The sequence below is a fragment of the Protomyctophum bolini genome, assembly GCF_963924005.1.
Source record: "Protomyctophum bolini genome assembly, chromosome: 1".
NCBI classification, from domain to species: Eukaryota; Metazoa; Chordata; class Actinopteri; order Myctophiformes; family Myctophidae; genus Protomyctophum; species Protomyctophum bolini.
The window spans coordinates 2,467,042-2,483,887 of NC_137862.1; the positions used below are offsets into that span (position 1 = coordinate 2,467,042).

The following is a 16,846-nucleotide window of genomic DNA, read 5'->3' on the forward strand; positions in this document are numbered from 1 at the left end:
ACAGATCCGTCTTGAACACATGACTATAGAGATTTTTTTTGGACAGAATCTGGAGGAGTAATATCCAAAAATGTGTTTTTACAAAAGTCGGCCTCCTGGTGGCGCTATAACTGGCCGTTCCGGAGAATTTGGGGCAGAGGTTCATCGTTGGCATCCAGGGAGTGTGCGTGCAAAATTTGGCATCGACCGGGTTAACGGTGCCGGAGATTAGCTGGTAACAAACGGACGGACGCACACACGGACAGAGTGTACAACATACTCTCTCCCCATGCCTTCGGCCTGGTGGAGACAACTAAACATACTCTCTCCCCATGCCTTCGGCCTGGTGGAGACAACTAAACATACTCTCTCCCCATGCCTTCGGCCTGGTGGAGACAACTAAACATACTCTCTCCCCATGCCTTCGGCCTGGTCGAGACAACTAAACATACTCTCTCCCCATGCCTTCGGCCTGGTGGAGACAACTAAACATACTCTCTCCCCATGCCTTCGGCCTGGTGGAGACAATAAAACATACTCTCTCCCCATGCCTTCAGCCTGGTGGAGACAATAAAACATACTCTCTCCCCATGCCTTCGGCCTGGTGGAGACAACTAAACATACTCTCTCCCCATGCCTTCGGCCTGATGAAAGGCAGTATATAAACGCATTTACTATTTTATAAGGGCATCGGTGGCCGAACGGTTTGCGGAGCGGTCTTCATATCGGTAGGTCGCTAGTTTGTATCCCCGGACCGGCACGTTAAAATTACCACCGCCGAAGGGCCCTTGGACAAGGCATTGAACCTCTACCATGAAATGTTCTATGAGCAGGGCCTGGCTGTAAACAAGTTCTTGAGCTTAGTCCAGTTACCCTGGGCTTTTGACAAAGTTGTAAAATAACACATTATGTGGAATGTGGTTATTGTGAAAAATATACCATTGAAAGAAAAATAACTTGTTTAATTGAAAAAGTGACACAGTATGTATAATAATAACTGATCTGTACAATATTATTCAATGATGTGTTGTTTGTTACTAGGCAACCAGTCGTTCAGTGGAGGTAGTTGGTGACCAGACCCTTTAAAAGAGTCACGACACAATTAACTATAAATTGGTTTCGGGAATAAATGATTCAATATCGTATGTATAAATGTTCTTCGATTACAACGACGGTCTACTTGGAGTATCGCAACTGTCAACAGCACCAGTTGGGACTAAAGGAGTGGTCGTGGTGAGCCAGTTAGCAGAAGAACTGGGTCATTCTCTGAGGACCTTGTTGGGACCAGACCCTTTGAAAGAGAGTCACGACAATAAGAGCTCACGTTGTTCGTTCAATGTTTGGACCAAGTGGTGTTTTGAACTATTGGTTGATCCTCTTGTTCTTGTGGTTACACCTAAACAAATTCCAAATTAACTATAAGTTGGTTTCGGGAATAAATTATTCAATATCGTATATATAAATGTTCTTCGATTACAACGGCCCGTCTATGGGAGTATCGCAACACCAGTTGGGACTAATGGGAGTGGTCATGGTGAGTAGAGCCAGTTAGCAGAAGATAAGTGGGTCATTCTCTGAGGACCTTGTTGAGGTCTGTGTAGAAGATAAGTGGGTCATTCTCTGAGGACCTTGTTGAGGTCTGTGTAGAAGATAAGTGGGTCATTCTCTGAGGACCTTGTTGAGGTCTGTGTAGAAGATAAGTGGGTCATTCTCTGAGGACCTTGTTGAGGTCTGTGTAGAAGTTCACTAAGGTGTTCCCCATGGCAGCGTCCACGGCACTCTGAGGAATCTTTCCCCGCAGCTCGGTCTGGACGTAACCGGTCAGCAGGCTGCCATCGTCACCATCACACGCAGGAACACAGAACCAGCCGCAGGGATGGTTGAAGCCTCGGACGGCGCCTGGACGCTCACCACACTCGTCCACACTCACACCTGTGGAGCGAAACGAACGCCCCCCCCCCGGACGAGTTGAGTGAACAACACAGGTTGAAAAACATGCACACATCTGTGTGAAGTCATTTGCTCTACGTCCACTGCAATTTCAAGAAAAAGGTGGAAAGAAATTGAGAAAGTAAAAACAGAAAATATCAGATATCAACATATATGTATACTGTATGCTCAGGCAAACATGCCTGAGCAGTGCTAGTGAGCTGTTCTGTAGTGTGGGAGTTTACACTTTTCATGCCCTACTGAGAAACCTAATGTATAAATTCATGTGTCGGCTCAATGAGTCTAAAAACTGTATCATTATGCTGCTATGTAACCCCAGCTTCAGTAGCGCCAGGTACCGGTCTGCTTTTTGGAAGCACTGGTATGAATGTTTATTGTAAAAATTATGTTTTATGGGTTTATGGGGTGTTTCTTCTCTGTATGTAGTGTTTTATGTTGTCTGTTGTTTATTGGACCCTGAGTCTGAACAAATAAAGTTGATTGATTGATATACTATACACATAATGTGAATGGTTAAAAATGTAACATTGTGGTGATATTTTATTGTGGCTGGTTGCATAGTTAATGAAGGAAACATGGCTAGCGATATTGTTAAAAGGTTTCAGACTTTAGAAAAATCGTAAAAATGCGGCACAAATCTTTGAATAAATATTCTTTCAGAGCAAACGTTTTTTTTATTTCGACGTCAGGCCTATATGGGTTAAACTAAGGGAATGAAGTTAGGGTCCATTAACCACATGAACACTAGCATCCTGTACTGTAGGTGAACAATCCACAAAAATAACAGACAATTAAATGTGGTGTAGAGGGGGAAAAGGATGGTTTACGTGGTTATCTATTTGTTCCATCTCACCACATGACAGCAGACCAGCCTTGTAGGACGTGGTGAAGGACAGGTCCACAAACTCCCTGGGAGAGATCAGACCCCACAGCTGACCTGCTGTTTCATAACGCATCACACACCTACTCTGTAGACAAACAGTCACAAACAGACACAAATACAGCATTCATTCAGTCAATATTGTTGATAAGACTGTTGAGTCTAATACATTACAAAACTAGATAAAGTGCCCCTCTGGGCGCAGGTCAGGTTGTGGCCTCCTGGTGGCGCTATAATAGGCCAATGTGAAAAGGGTGGGATATATTCCTCAGCCTAGTAGGAAAGTCTGTAAATTGCAGTGTTCAATGATTTGTGGCTTTTTGTTAAAAACGGGCCAATTCCCCCCCCTGGTGGAGACAATAAAGTTGTCACTGTAATTAAATTTTTCTGTAATGCAAGAAAGATATTACTGTTACCTAATTTCAATCATCAGGTTACAGTTACTACAAAAGCCATCACTTGTGCTACATACTGTTTTTCACTTTTTCTTCTGCCTTTCATGCAAGCTCAAAGTGCACACTTAATTGTTCATAATTTTCATGTGGTGTGATTTCTTTTCTCATTGTCCAGCACATGTAACTCTGTTTTGATGATATTTGTGATGATAATGTGGGCAAATGTAAAGTTGAATCAACTCACACACTCAAAATAGTTATTTCTGAACGCTACACTAAATGTAACCGTCCCAAAATCCAATTTGAACATTCCCAAAGTGAATGTACGGTATACACTAGTCCCGATTTTGTGTCATTCAAACCATTCACACTAATGTGAGGGCAGAACATATAATAGTTACCGTATTTAAAGACTTCCAGCATTGTTTTTGAAAGTGGCAAGGAATCATAATAATAGGTATCAAAGTATCAATCCTTGATACATAAAGTAAATGCCTTCTTAGAATCTTTAGATCAGCACCAGAGGGGTAACCAAAGTTTTTGGAGGGGTCACCAGTTGTAAAAAAGTAAAGTAAAAGCACAGTCACAATAAAGAATATTTAGGTCGTTTTTCACTGACATGCGTCAGAACCTCAGGCTCAGACATATAGGGCTGATCAATGCACGTGATCTGAACACTTGTGGGTCGAAGTTGTCATTGTGGGGTGTTACGCCAGGGCTCCACTGGGCGCGTTTGGGCGCGTTGCGGCACGCACGCCCAACGCGGGCAGTGGAGCCACCCTTCATTGATTAAAAAGGGAACATTCTGTGACGGTGACGCTGCATCCACCACGTTGTTCCATCCACAGGCTGTTGAGAGCCACTGCTTGTACTGCTGTCGGCGTACAGTACTACATACATATATACTGTATATGTACAATACATGTACAGTATTAATTTGCGACAATTTCCTTACATACAGTATATTAACTTTTGGCTGAAATAAATGATGTGGAAAAGGGAGGGGTACATCTCCTTGTGCTGCAGGGAGCGCTCTGTCTGTTATTTTATTGTTTTATACATTTTTTTCTCCTCTTCAAATAACGCAGCATTTTTCTGACTGCTACATTTGTGGGTTTCTCTATGCAGTGAAAGTGTTGCTGGTGCCACTTTATTATAATTATTATTCATGCAGCACTGCTAGTCTTATGTTGGTGTGTTGTTGGTGCCACTGGAACATTACTTTATTATAGTTATTATTCATGCAGCACTGCTAGTCTTATGTTACTGGAACATTACTTTATTATAGTTATTATTCATGCAGCACTGCTAGTCTTATGTTGGAACATTACTTTATTATAGTTATTATTCATGCAGCACTGCTAGTCTTATGTTACTGGAACATTACTTTATTATAGTTATTATTCATGCAGCACTGCTAGTCTTATGTTACTGGAACATTACTTTATTATAGTTATTATTCATGCAGCACTGCTAGTCTTATGTTGGAACATTACTTTATTATAGTTATTATTCATGCAGCACTGCTAGTCTTATGTTGGAACATTACTTTATTATAGTTATTATTCATGCAGCACTGCTAGTCTTATGTTGGAACATTACTTTATTATAGTTATTATTCATGCAGCACTGCTAGTCTTATGTTACTGGAACATTACTTTATTATAGTTATTATTCATGCAGCACTGCTAGTCTTATGTTACTGGAACATTACTTTATTATAGTTATTATTCATGCAGCACTGCTAGTCTTATGTTGGAACATTACTTTATTATAGTTATTATTCATGCAGCACTGCTAGTCTTATGTTGGAACATTACTTTATTATAGTTATTATTCATGCAGCACTGCTAGTCTTATGTTACTGGAACATTACTTTATTATAGTTATTATTCATGCAGCACTGCTAGTCTTATGTTGGAACATTACTTTATTATAGTTATTATTCATGCAGCACTGCTAGTCTTATGTTACTGGAACATTACTTTATTATAGTTATTATTCATGCAGCACTGCTAGTCTTATGTTGGAACATTACTTTATTATAGTTATTATTCATGCAGCACTGCTAGTCTTATGTTGGAACATTACTTTATTATAGTTATTATTCATGCAGCACTGCTAGTCTTATGTTACTGGAACATTACTTTATTATAGTTATTATTCATGCAGCACTGCTAGTCTTATGTTGGAACATTACTTTATTATAGTTATTATTCATGCAGCACTGCTAGTCTTATGTTGGAACATTATACTTTATTATAATTATTATTCATGCAGCACTGCTAGTCTTATGTTGGAACATTACTTTATTATAGTTATTATTCATGCAGCACTGCTAGTCTTATGTTGGAACATTACTTTATTATAGTTATTATTCATGCAGCACTGCTAGTCTTATGTTGCCCGTAGGTGAGGCACAATATGCACGTTTTCAGTGCAAGAACTCCTCTAGTCCCGAAACCGTCCCGGCTGAGATCAATTTAAGTCCCACATTGATATTTTATAGTCCCTGGGGCGTATATTCAGATTCAGATTCAGATTCAGATACCTTTATTTAGCCATTTGTGTATACACACATAGGAATTTGTTTTGACATAACATGAGTGCATTCGATTCTTTTTTCACAAATAGATAGACAGACATAAGACAACACCGTGCAGGAAAATAAATATAAAGTGCAGGTATATACAGTAGTTCATAGTGCATCAAATGTTGCCGGTGATTAAAGTGCCGGTGTCACTAGGAGGTAGGGGTGGAAGGGAAGCCAGAGTCATTGAGCAGCCTGGCAGCAGAGGGGAAAAAACTTTGTCTGTGGCGGGCTTTCATAGCCTTCGGCAGCCGCAGTCTTCTCCCAGAGGGGAGCATGGTGAAGAGGCCGTGGCCAGGGTGGGAGGGGTCGGCCATACTTTTCCTTGCTCTCTCTAGGGACCCCCTTAGTCTAAATATATTTGATGTGGAGAGAATAAAGGAGGGGACTCTGGGGGATTGATTCAATTCTATTTTCTCGTTGTCTGAACAAATAAAGTTAGGTGCAATTTATCAACCACCATTTTCCAAATGGCAAATGCCAACCTCCGTGGTGACTAGCAGTACTATTATCTTACCTGATCAATGGTATTGACGATGTCCATTGAAGTCATCAGGGAGTCCCATCGCAGTCGACAAGGGCCCGGTCGGATAAAATCTATGATTCTGCTGGGACTGTCTTTGACCAAACCTTCAGTTTTATACCTGGAAGAAGCAGCAGAATACTTGAAAACTTGAAAACCAAACATAATAGGTCTTGCAGTACCAAGGAACTTGTGGGGTGTTTGTTGATATATTCTGTGATTTACAAGCAGAATTTAAGTTACACCTGCTGACACCCACTTTCATAACTATTTATGAACTTGTGTTCATAAATACATCCGGATAATTATTGGTCCACTTTAAAATAATGGATCCAATCTGGATTGAATCCAGATATGAAGAACCTTCATCAGGTCCATATCTGGTCTGTTATTCCTTCAGCAATTATTTTTTTCTTACTCAATAGGCAACGATAACAAAAACACAGATAATGTGTCCACCGTCTAGGTATCTCAGTCGGTAGATCTCATAGTTCTGGGTTTCATCCTGGTGCCAAATCATCATAATTATGATTATCAATCACTGCATGGGTAACTAAGACATGCAGTAAGTACTAGGGGCAGGGGATAGAGCATATGGGACCTTGTTGCTCGGCTGATACAGACAATAAGACACACAGAGGTCACACAGACCTACTTACTTACTTATAATTATATCATTTAAGGTTATTGGAAGACTTGTCCCAAGTGATTTTCAAGACCCTGCAAGGTGGGGTGCAGGTCTTTTTTCCGACAGCATATTGATCCGAAACCTCAATCCTAACCTAACCCTAACCGCAAGCACGGGAGCAGTGCATGTCAGACCATCGCTTTTTCGCATCGCAGCGAATGTCCCCCCGCTGCGGATCGGATCGTTGCCCCGTCGGCTAGAATGCTGTCGGAAAAAAAAAAGACCGCCTCCCGCAAGGTGACTTTCATTTTCATACCTTAACCTTACTGAAATGCATGGAATCCAATGGCTTCCCGGACTAACTAATACTATACAGTAGCCTGGAATCCAGCTCATTCAGCAGAGAAAATCTGTCTGGACGCTAGGTAACGGCTATTGTCCTTTAAAACAATGAATTTATGCCCAAAGAGCCTCCCAAAAATGATGCAAAGAGGAAAACATATTATGAAATTATTCTGAAAACATATTACTAACAATATTCCAAAAGGAGAAATTAGTTTTTCAATGATGCCAAATGGACAAGCTTTTCTTACAGGTAGCCGTGGAATTCTTCAGACGCTCTCCGCCAGACGGTTACGTCCTTCTGAAACACAAGAAGCAGGAGGTTAGCCAGCAATGAGCTCCACTGGCTACCTACCGGTCAAACAGAGAATACACTTCAAAACACTCCTGACCACCTACAAAGCACTACACAACCTGGCTCCCCCATACCTCTGTGACCTCCTCAAACATCATGTCCCCTCCCTCATGCTCCCTCAGGTCTGGTGACGCAAACCTCCTCGACGTCCCCAAGACCAAACTCCGGACATGGGGTGACAGAGCATTTGCCTTTGCTGCCCCAACCTTGTGGAATGCCCTCCCCACCCTCCAAACCTTCAAAACCGCCCTCAAGACCCACCTCTTCAACATTGCCTTCCCTAGCTAACCCTTTTCACTGTCTTTTAATGTTTTTTAGCTTCTAGCGATTATTTCTTTTTTTTCTATTAAAGTTGTTTTTATTTGTGTCGTTCTCTGTAAAGAGAAGACCCCCCCATGTAAAGCGTCTTTGGGTAATCAGAAAAGCGCTATATATGTTTGAGATATTATTATTATTATTATTAATATAGCCAAGACAGGACAGTGTCGAGATGACACCGAAACAACTCCTCTCCAGGCAGAATAGAACCGGACTGTCCCGTCATCTATTCTACATCATTTAATAGTGAAGTACAACCTCAGAAGATATTCAGTACCACCATAATAACTGATGTTAAAATACACCAGCGTATACCTGCTGCGTATATATTTTGTTCCATTCCTAAGCCAATAATGCTGCTGCTCTGACAAAACTGTCTAATCACTAATCAGCTGATATCATCAACTGATTGAATGTGATTAATCCGTTCTCAAATATTCTATTAGCGGCTAGGTGTGCTGTCATGCTCATTATTCAGCACAGCTGGAGAGCCTATTTCAACCAATTGCTTGGTCAGAAGAACTAGCTGTATTAACCCATTCTGACCTGAGATCAGATTCATACGAGGTTTCCACTGGACACACACTGGTCTGAATAACCCATTCTGACCCGAGATCAGATTCTAAAAATGTCAGTCGTTCTGTCGATTTTTCAAAAATAGCAGACCTACAAGCTCGTAGCGCGCGACTCGGTGGCGCGCTATGAGCTTGTAGATCTGCTATTTTTCAATAGCTAAAGCACAACATGATGCTAACACCAAAACGGGTTCCCGGTCAGAATGGGTTAATATAAATATTTCATTCCACTTTTGTCTTTTTCCTCCTTTTTTGGGGCGACTCCTCTGAGTACCACCAGAGGGTGCTCAAATACCACCAGTGGTACCAGAGGTTCCAACCACTGGTGGTACCAGTGGTTGGAACCTCTGATCTACAGCATTGGTTCTCAACCTTTTTATGCTGAAGTAGAGTTCTGAAACTCTGCCCGAACCCGATCAGGCCCAACCCTAACCCATTCGGGGCGGGAACCCCTTTTGGTGTTTTAAACATTATGTTATAATTTAGCTATTGAAAAATAGCAGATCTACAAGCTCATAGCGCACCAGCGAGTGGCGCGCTACGAGCTTGTAGGTCTGTTATTTTTGAAAAATCGTGAAAATATTTATTTCAGAAAACTGGAGGATTTAGAAGAATTTTCTAGTCAGGCCTAAATGGGCTAAAATGTATGCCTCGGGCTCCATGAAAAAAATTATATATATTGAAAATCTTTATAATAATAAAAAAAAATTGTTCTGTTCTGTCCGTTTGTGTATATTTACTATTATGAAGATGGTGCTGACTGGCGTTTCACTTTCACGCTGTGATAGTTCTCAAGTTCTGCCCAAAACCGACCCGGCCCGACATTTTAGGGCCGGGTCAGGCCTAAAATCTATGCTAATGCTAGTCCACTAATTAGTGGTTAGACATAGCATTGGTTAGACATAGCATGTGGATTAAGGTTGGTGAGGGGTGCGTTAAGACGACCGGATTAAGGTTGGTGAGGGGTGCGTTAAGACGACCGGATTAAGGTTGGTGAGGGGTGCGTTAAGACGACCGGATTAAGGTTGGTGAGGGGTGCGTTAAGGGTTGGGAGAGGGTTAAGGTTAGGTTTAGGTGTGCTGCCCCGTGGGAGGTTAGGGTTATGGTTTGATAGGTTGTAGTCTAATAATAATAATAATAAAACTTTATTTGTATAGGACCTTTCATGACATGAAATGCAGCTTCAAAGTGCTTTACAGAGCAATGAGAAAAAAAGAAAAGCAAGGCATAAACATTAAAAAGCAAGCAGTAATGCAATACAGTGAGGACATGAATAACAAAAAATAAAAGATCAATTAAAAGCAATGGTGTAGAAGTGGGTCTTGAGCTGTGCTATAAAAATGTCTACAGAGGCTGCCTGTCGAAGGTACAGTGTATGGAGTTTGTCCCATGCCGTCGGCCCGTAGAAGCAAAAAGCTGCTTCCCCGTATTTTTTAGTTGCCATTTTTTTAGGCAAAGCGAGCAGGACAGCAGTGGAAGACCTTAGGGGGCGGTTTGGGACATATTTAGGCAGGCAGTCAAGTAGGTAGGAAGAATCCTAAAAACAACTGGAAGCCAGTGCAGTGAAGCCAAAACTGGAGTAATATGTTCTCTCATCTTAGTTCTAGTTAAAACTCTGGCTGCTGCATTTTGGACAAGTTGTAATCTGTCAGTTGTTTTAGGCAGTCCAGAAAAAAGTGCATTGCAGTAGTCAAGCCAAGAAAAAACAAAGGTGTGGATTAGCGTTTTTGCATCGTTTAAAGACAAATAGGCTCTGATTCGTGAAATATTTCTAAGGTGAAAAAAGGCAATCTTGGTAACATGATTAATGTGTGAATTCAAATTAAATTCAGAATCAATAATGACCCCCAGGTTCTTTACTGTACTGTTACTTTCTACAGTCAAGGTTGCCAAGTCTGCTTATTATTGATTCTTTCTGCTCACTAGAACCTATTATACAGAGAACTTCTGTCTTATCCTAATTTAGCTTGAGAAAGTTCTCACTCATCCAACATTTGATGCTATAGAGTCATGTCATGTCATTTGAACATCTGCCAATGTGAATATTCATTGAAATGAGAAACAAAATATTTCTAATACTAATTATTTCTAATTTGTTTTAATATTATTTGACATCGATAATATAACTTACTATAAGAATTTATTCTAATTTAAGCTTTAGTCTTTGTGTTTTTTCTAACACGTTTTAGTGGTAGATCTTGGCTTACAATTGGGAATAAAATGGGCTCTTGGGCTTGAAAAGGTTGGTTACCACTGCTATAGACAGACAGGTCAACAGCGGGTCTAAAGCACAGGGATCATCTGGAGCCACAGAAAGATATAGTTGGGCCTTAATTTTCATGCCCGTTGAGAACCATAATAACCATAATAACTGATGTTAAAAAATACAGGAGCATATACTGTACCTGCCCTTTTTGTTCCATTCCTAAGCCAATAATGCTTCCGCTCTGACAAAACTCTGTCTGCACAGCCGATTATATTTCTAATGTGATTAATCCGTTCTCAAATCTTTTGGCTAGGTGTGCCATCATGCTCATTTATTTTCAGCATGGTCAGAAGAACTGGCTACCTGCAGTAATGTAAATATTGGTACCAGTACGAGTGGTTGGGAACCTCCGATCTACAGCATGCGCTTCCCAGTCCCACTTACCGTCATCTTGGCAACCCTCCACTGATCCGCCTCCAGACTGTGATAGGAGATTAAAGTATTTTCCAGTTTGGTAGTCAGGGCCTCAACATCTTCATCATACCCCATTATGTCCCTGAAAAACAGTACAGACAGACACAACTCACTGACCGAACAGAGTTCAGAGTCTGTGTTATGGGGGGAGGATTATGAGGGCCATTCCCCAACACCAGATGACTTATTGTCCCCCAGTAAAACAAAAACATTTTCACTAAATCTTTCTGTAAAATAAAATAAAGTGAAGACACACCCTGTGGATCAAATGAATATGTGGCTCTCATTTCTTTTTATATGCATCAAAATAAGCACAGTAGGGGCAGCAGTAGCCGAACGGTTTGCGGAGCGGTCTTGATATCGGAAGGTCGCTATAGGACTGGCACGTTAAAATTACCACCGCTGAAGTGCCCTTGAGCAAGGCATTGAACCTCTACCATGAAATGTTCTATGAGCAGGGCCTGGCTGTAAACAAGTTCTTGAGCTTAGTCCAGTTACCCTGCAGGTAAACATGGTAACTTTCCTTTCCTTTCCTTCACAGGGCACAAGCATGTGTGATCAGAAGGTGTGGATAACTTTGAGAGGAAGCAATTATCAGGTTGCACTTTTAAAGAACAAGGGCAGCCTTGTTGAGCAGCCATGTTACACCATGCTGGTGACATAAGTCCTAAAAGACACATAGATGACATAGCTTTATTCATTATCTTGTTGTTATAGTCATTTTGGTTGTGTAATGTAATATAGGCCCTGCTATGTTGTAAATTGTATGAATGTATTTATCATTATATTATGTCCTTGTGTGTCTCTGCTACACCTCATATAAGTGTATTGTAGCACTGAGGTGAGGTCAACTTAAAATATGTTTTCTTTACAGGTTGTTGAAAATTAAGAGGCAGCATTGCGAGCAGTGTTGGTGACGTGGCTATGTTTATTTCCTCCTTTTATAGGCCCAGCAAATAGTTACATCTGATGATTTGTATATACATTTGGATTGATTCTTGGACAGCTATTTGTGCTTGGAGACAACATACAGTACAGTGACATAACATACCGGCCTCACACTCACATACACAGTGAACTAAAAACACACATGGACAATTACAATTTGGACATAGTACAGTAAAGATACAACAGCTGTTGTATCTTTACTGGCGTCTTCTGTTTGCTGTGTGATCTAGATCCCACACAACAAACAGAAAACGCCACATTATATAAATTGCACATAATCGCTGGTCTATAGCCTAACAATCGAATTAATTCATTTAAATTATAAAGCATACCGTATTATAGCATATAAACTGCGTTTACATACCTTTAATTTCCCTTCTTTTTTTACTCGTATTTTTCCTCACAGATGTAAACATGTGGCATCGCCTCAGCCAATCAGCAGACGAACAGCATATACGTAAAGGTCAGGTGGGGGTGTTTTCTGCTAGCCGAATGGTCACATTTCTGACCAATTGCCAATCAGCCAGCAGACGAGCACGTGGTATTGTTTTCTCGTCGCTGGTTGGTTCTGTTTGCCGTGGGCGGGGATCGAACCACAGTGTTCCATGCCGGGGTGCGTTCGTTTTGAGCGACTCATGCTCAAACCAGAGATTCAGAGTGTTTATTGTTTATTGAATGGATGATCCATTCAATCCCCAATTTGTTAATATAACTGCTAAATATCTCTATATTCTGAGTAATAATAAATCATTCACTGCTAACCAATCCATAATTCCTAATCCATACACCTGAGGCTGTGACAATAAAATATATTCTGATTCTAATGTGCTCGTGGTCATGCCTGCAGTGGCCAGTGGAGAGCGCTAATGGGCCTTAGCTGAGAGAGAGGTGGTGAAGCAAGCAGCTCTACATATTGGATTAATGTTAAAATTGTTATGTTTGTTTTCAGATATTTAACAAACCCTCAATACTTGTAATACATTCCGGCTGTCACCAGACTACACCTGGTTCTCACATAGTCTGTTCCTATGAGTCACTATAAATAGAATACCTCAGAACGAAAATACATCGCATGGATTCATGCAACTGGGACGTATCCTCAGTGATGTGTCCCAAGGTCAACGGGGTTTCGGGTCTTGCGAACATCATAGTCCCGACTTACATGACATCCCAGTAGCTACCCTCGATCAGACCCTATAGGGAAAGACCAGGGCCACAGAATCCATTGGGACCACTCCGGAACTACTCTGCCGGGACTGGGAGGCACAATTCTCGCAAGTGGAGGGACTAGGCTCTGTGGGTGCGTTGCACCAGACTCCCAGAACCAGACACTTCATTCAGGAGTGGTGGATTCTTGAGCCGCAATGGTTCTGCAGGCTCCACCTGGGCAAAGGTATAGCACTGCAGGCTCCACTTGCGGCTCGAATGGCTCTCCTAAAGGCCCCATCCTGCTCCCGGGGTGCCGTCTACATTCCGGCTGTCACCCGCCTCTCCAGTGGTCACCAGACTATTCCTGGTTGTCACATAGTCTATTCCATATATACATATATATATATATATATATATATATATATATATATATATATATATATATATATATTATATATACCAAAAGATACGATTGTTAATTTGTGACATTAAACACAGGAGAATTCCCATCCTGTTTTTTGCCAACAAGATGGATGTGAGAAACGTCTTAAATCAAGGTGTCACAGTTGCTTTAAGTTTGTCTGGAGAACATCAAAGACAAGCCATGGCACATCTGGCACACACACGCGCACACACATACACGCGCACGCACACGTCACACACATGCACACACACACACACACACACGCACGCACGCACACGTCACACACATGCACACACGCACGCACGCACACGTCACACACACACACACACACACACACACACACACACACGCATGCACGCACGCTGTAATCCGTCATCAGAATACATACTTTGACTAATCGGCTGTGTTCCTATAGTCAAGCTAATAGTATTCCATTTCAAGTCATCTTTTATAATTACTTATTGTCCATTTTTTACTGTATGTACAGTACAGGGCTAAAGTGCTGTACTGTACACAAATTAATGTATATCTTAATATTGAATCAAGCAACTTCAAAACTGTCTGTGTGCACTGCATACACATGTTTCCCAGCGAACCTGTGGAAAGAACATTGTAGTTTTATTATAGCTAAGGAAGAGCCCTACTCACGTTAGACTAAGTTTGCAGGAGGGGCCCATTGTGAACAAAATGTCTCAAATCAGGAACATAGTTGATAGCTAGGGAAATCTTGAGTCTAGAATATTTAGTTAAAATTAGCGAGCGTGACGTGGAGCCAAATATGAGAAGAGAATACAGAGTTCAATAAATTGTTTTTTGCATTCTGAGACATATAGAGTAAAGTAAACAGTTTACGAGCTTGTAGGACTGCTATTTGCCTATTTTTGAAAAATCGTAGAAATGCGGCACAAATCTTTGAATATATATTCTTTCAGAGCGAACGCTTTGTTTGTTTTTTACTTCAGCCTTCAGGTCACTCCCCGCAAGGGAGAGAGAGATCTTCTGGATGACCTGACCTTTATCTTTATCAACGGAGAGAGAGAGCTTCTGGATGACCTGACCTTTATCTTTCCGTACCAAGATCCTGGGCAGCACAGGGCGTTGCAATCAGCTTTGAGTACGTTGATGATAATCACAGTTTACGGTAATATTGACACAGTTGAGGTTACTACTATGAACAACTCAAATAAGACTAAAGGTAATGATCCCTTTGAACATTCTTAACCCTCCAAACCATACAGAATGTCTATTTATCATCAGGTTCAATTTGCTGTGAAACTTTGCTTCACTGCATGGTGACTAGGCCATGGAAGAAATGCTATAATGGCTAAAGGGCGCTAACAGGCAGATATTTTGGCCTATAACTCTTAAACCGTAGGTCATAGGCCTAAATTCCAAATGATGTTTTTCCTTGGAATCCTTGGATCATTACGCAACTCCCCCATTTCCTCCTGACAAGTTTCCTCCTGCTACTATACTCCTACAGAGTTTGTCCAAACATCATCCAAACTGGTACAAAATGTGTGTGTCGTATGTGTAACTGTATAGGGAAGTACTGTAATTGCATTTATTTAGAATGTGTTACCCATTGCAAGTAGAAAACTATTCTAGTCTATGTCATGTTTTGGATGGGACTTGGATAGATCTCTCCCTCCCCTCCCTCTTTATCTCTCCCCATGCTCTCCCTCTCCCTCCCTCCCCCCTCTCTCCAACAACATATGACCTGCCAACAACAGCTGCTTGTTAGTATTGATAGGTATAGTAGGTAAAGGTATATAGTTAGTGTGGTATAGATACAAAGTTCTTAATACATTAATTTTGCTTATGATGTTTTGTAATTAAGACCATCACCTCACACAGGCTCAGTCTCAATATTGAGCCAGTATTATGCAGCTTGAGAGGCGTGGAATGTTACTCAGCCATCTGCCATCTATAGCCATTGGAATGAGAAAACCAGCCAATCACAGTACACATCTAACAGTTCAATTAAAAACATGACTTTATTGTTTATTTATTGTTATTACTTAGAATATGCTGTAATTGTCGAAAATGTATGTTTAGTTTATTCACTAGTCTACCGGTAGACTGAGTAGGTACATGTATTGAACAAACACTCTAAGGCAATGATTAGTACTAGAATATAAGCAGTCACTTTTTAGTAGGCCTATAATTAAAAAATATCACAAGTTATACACTATATATAGTCTACCTGAAAAGCTCTATTAATTGTCACAATGGAATGCCAAGTTAAACGTTTAAGCACAGTATAATCCTCATAAAATCTGTTGACATTTAATTTAAAATATAGGAGGCACTTAACGTCATATTGACAGCGCTGTGCATGTGTGGGTGGAGATGGAGAACGATTTGCATACACCTTCTTTGATGCACTTACGTTTTAGCCTGTCTTCAGCGCCTAATAGTTTATATTTTATTCCGCACAGGCATTTTTAGATTTCCCAACACCACTATATCCATGATGCAGACGATATCGCTAGAGCTCTCTCCAACGCTCCACAGCTGAGCTAGTCTACCCTAATTGGTTTCCTGACAGTTTTGTCAAGACTTTAATTAGATCACTTCAGGCAGGTGAAGTCATTAAGTTGACCCCAACTCACTGAAACCCGCAGTGGGGAAGTCGGAAATATTCGTTCAAACTGTATTTGAATTGCTGGAAGGTGCATGGGTAATGTTTAACGTCTAGATTCTAGCCTAATTAGGCTATAGTCTTTCTGTCATCTTTCTCTCATGCTATATGGCTATATTTATTCGGTCGTTTAAATTCATTGGAGACCTGCATGCAGTCACAGCAGGCAGGCAGACGCGCACGTGTTGTGCCCACCCCGATTCCCGTCACAGGCCTACATCTTTGGACAGTGACGTACGTGTTTCTCGAGCATTGCATTGTACTCATTAAAAACGGACGTTCAGTTTTATCTGACGTACATGTGTCCTGGCTGGAGACTACTACCGACGGTACCTGCTCTTATAAGCCGCACCGTAGGGAGTCACATGGGAGATCTCTCCACGCATTCCTCTGATGGTCTGTCCCTGTGCAGAGCAGACTAGAGGGTCACAGTCACAGCTCTTACGGACGACTCACTCTTCCAAAA

At 41.2% G+C, this 16,846-nt stretch overlaps 1 protein-coding gene across 2 annotated transcripts; it reads right to left on the minus strand.

Annotated features, from left to right (window-relative positions):
• Positions 1-920: 920 nt before the first annotated feature.
• Positions 921-12,577, minus strand: stard4 (StAR related lipid transfer domain containing 4). Of its 2 annotated transcripts, none has more exons than XM_080763205.1 (7): positions 12,528-12,577; positions 11,186-11,297; positions 7,539-7,588; positions 6,312-6,438; positions 2,783-2,897; positions 1,700-1,911; positions 921-1,253 (listed from the first exon to the last, which is right to left on the minus strand). In XM_080763205.1, the coding sequence occupies exons 2-7, from the start codon at positions 11,288-11,290 to the stop codon at positions 1,239-1,241; spliced, it is 624 nt and encodes a 207-aa protein (XP_080619331.1). In that variant the 5' UTR covers positions 11,291-11,297; positions 12,528-12,577; the 3' UTR covers positions 921-1,238. The 2 variants fall into 2 exon arrangements, with proteins under 2 accessions (XP_080619331.1, XP_080619330.1); XM_080763204.1 differs by having other exon boundaries at positions 921-1,561.
• Positions 12,578-16,846: the final 4,269 nt, after the last annotated feature.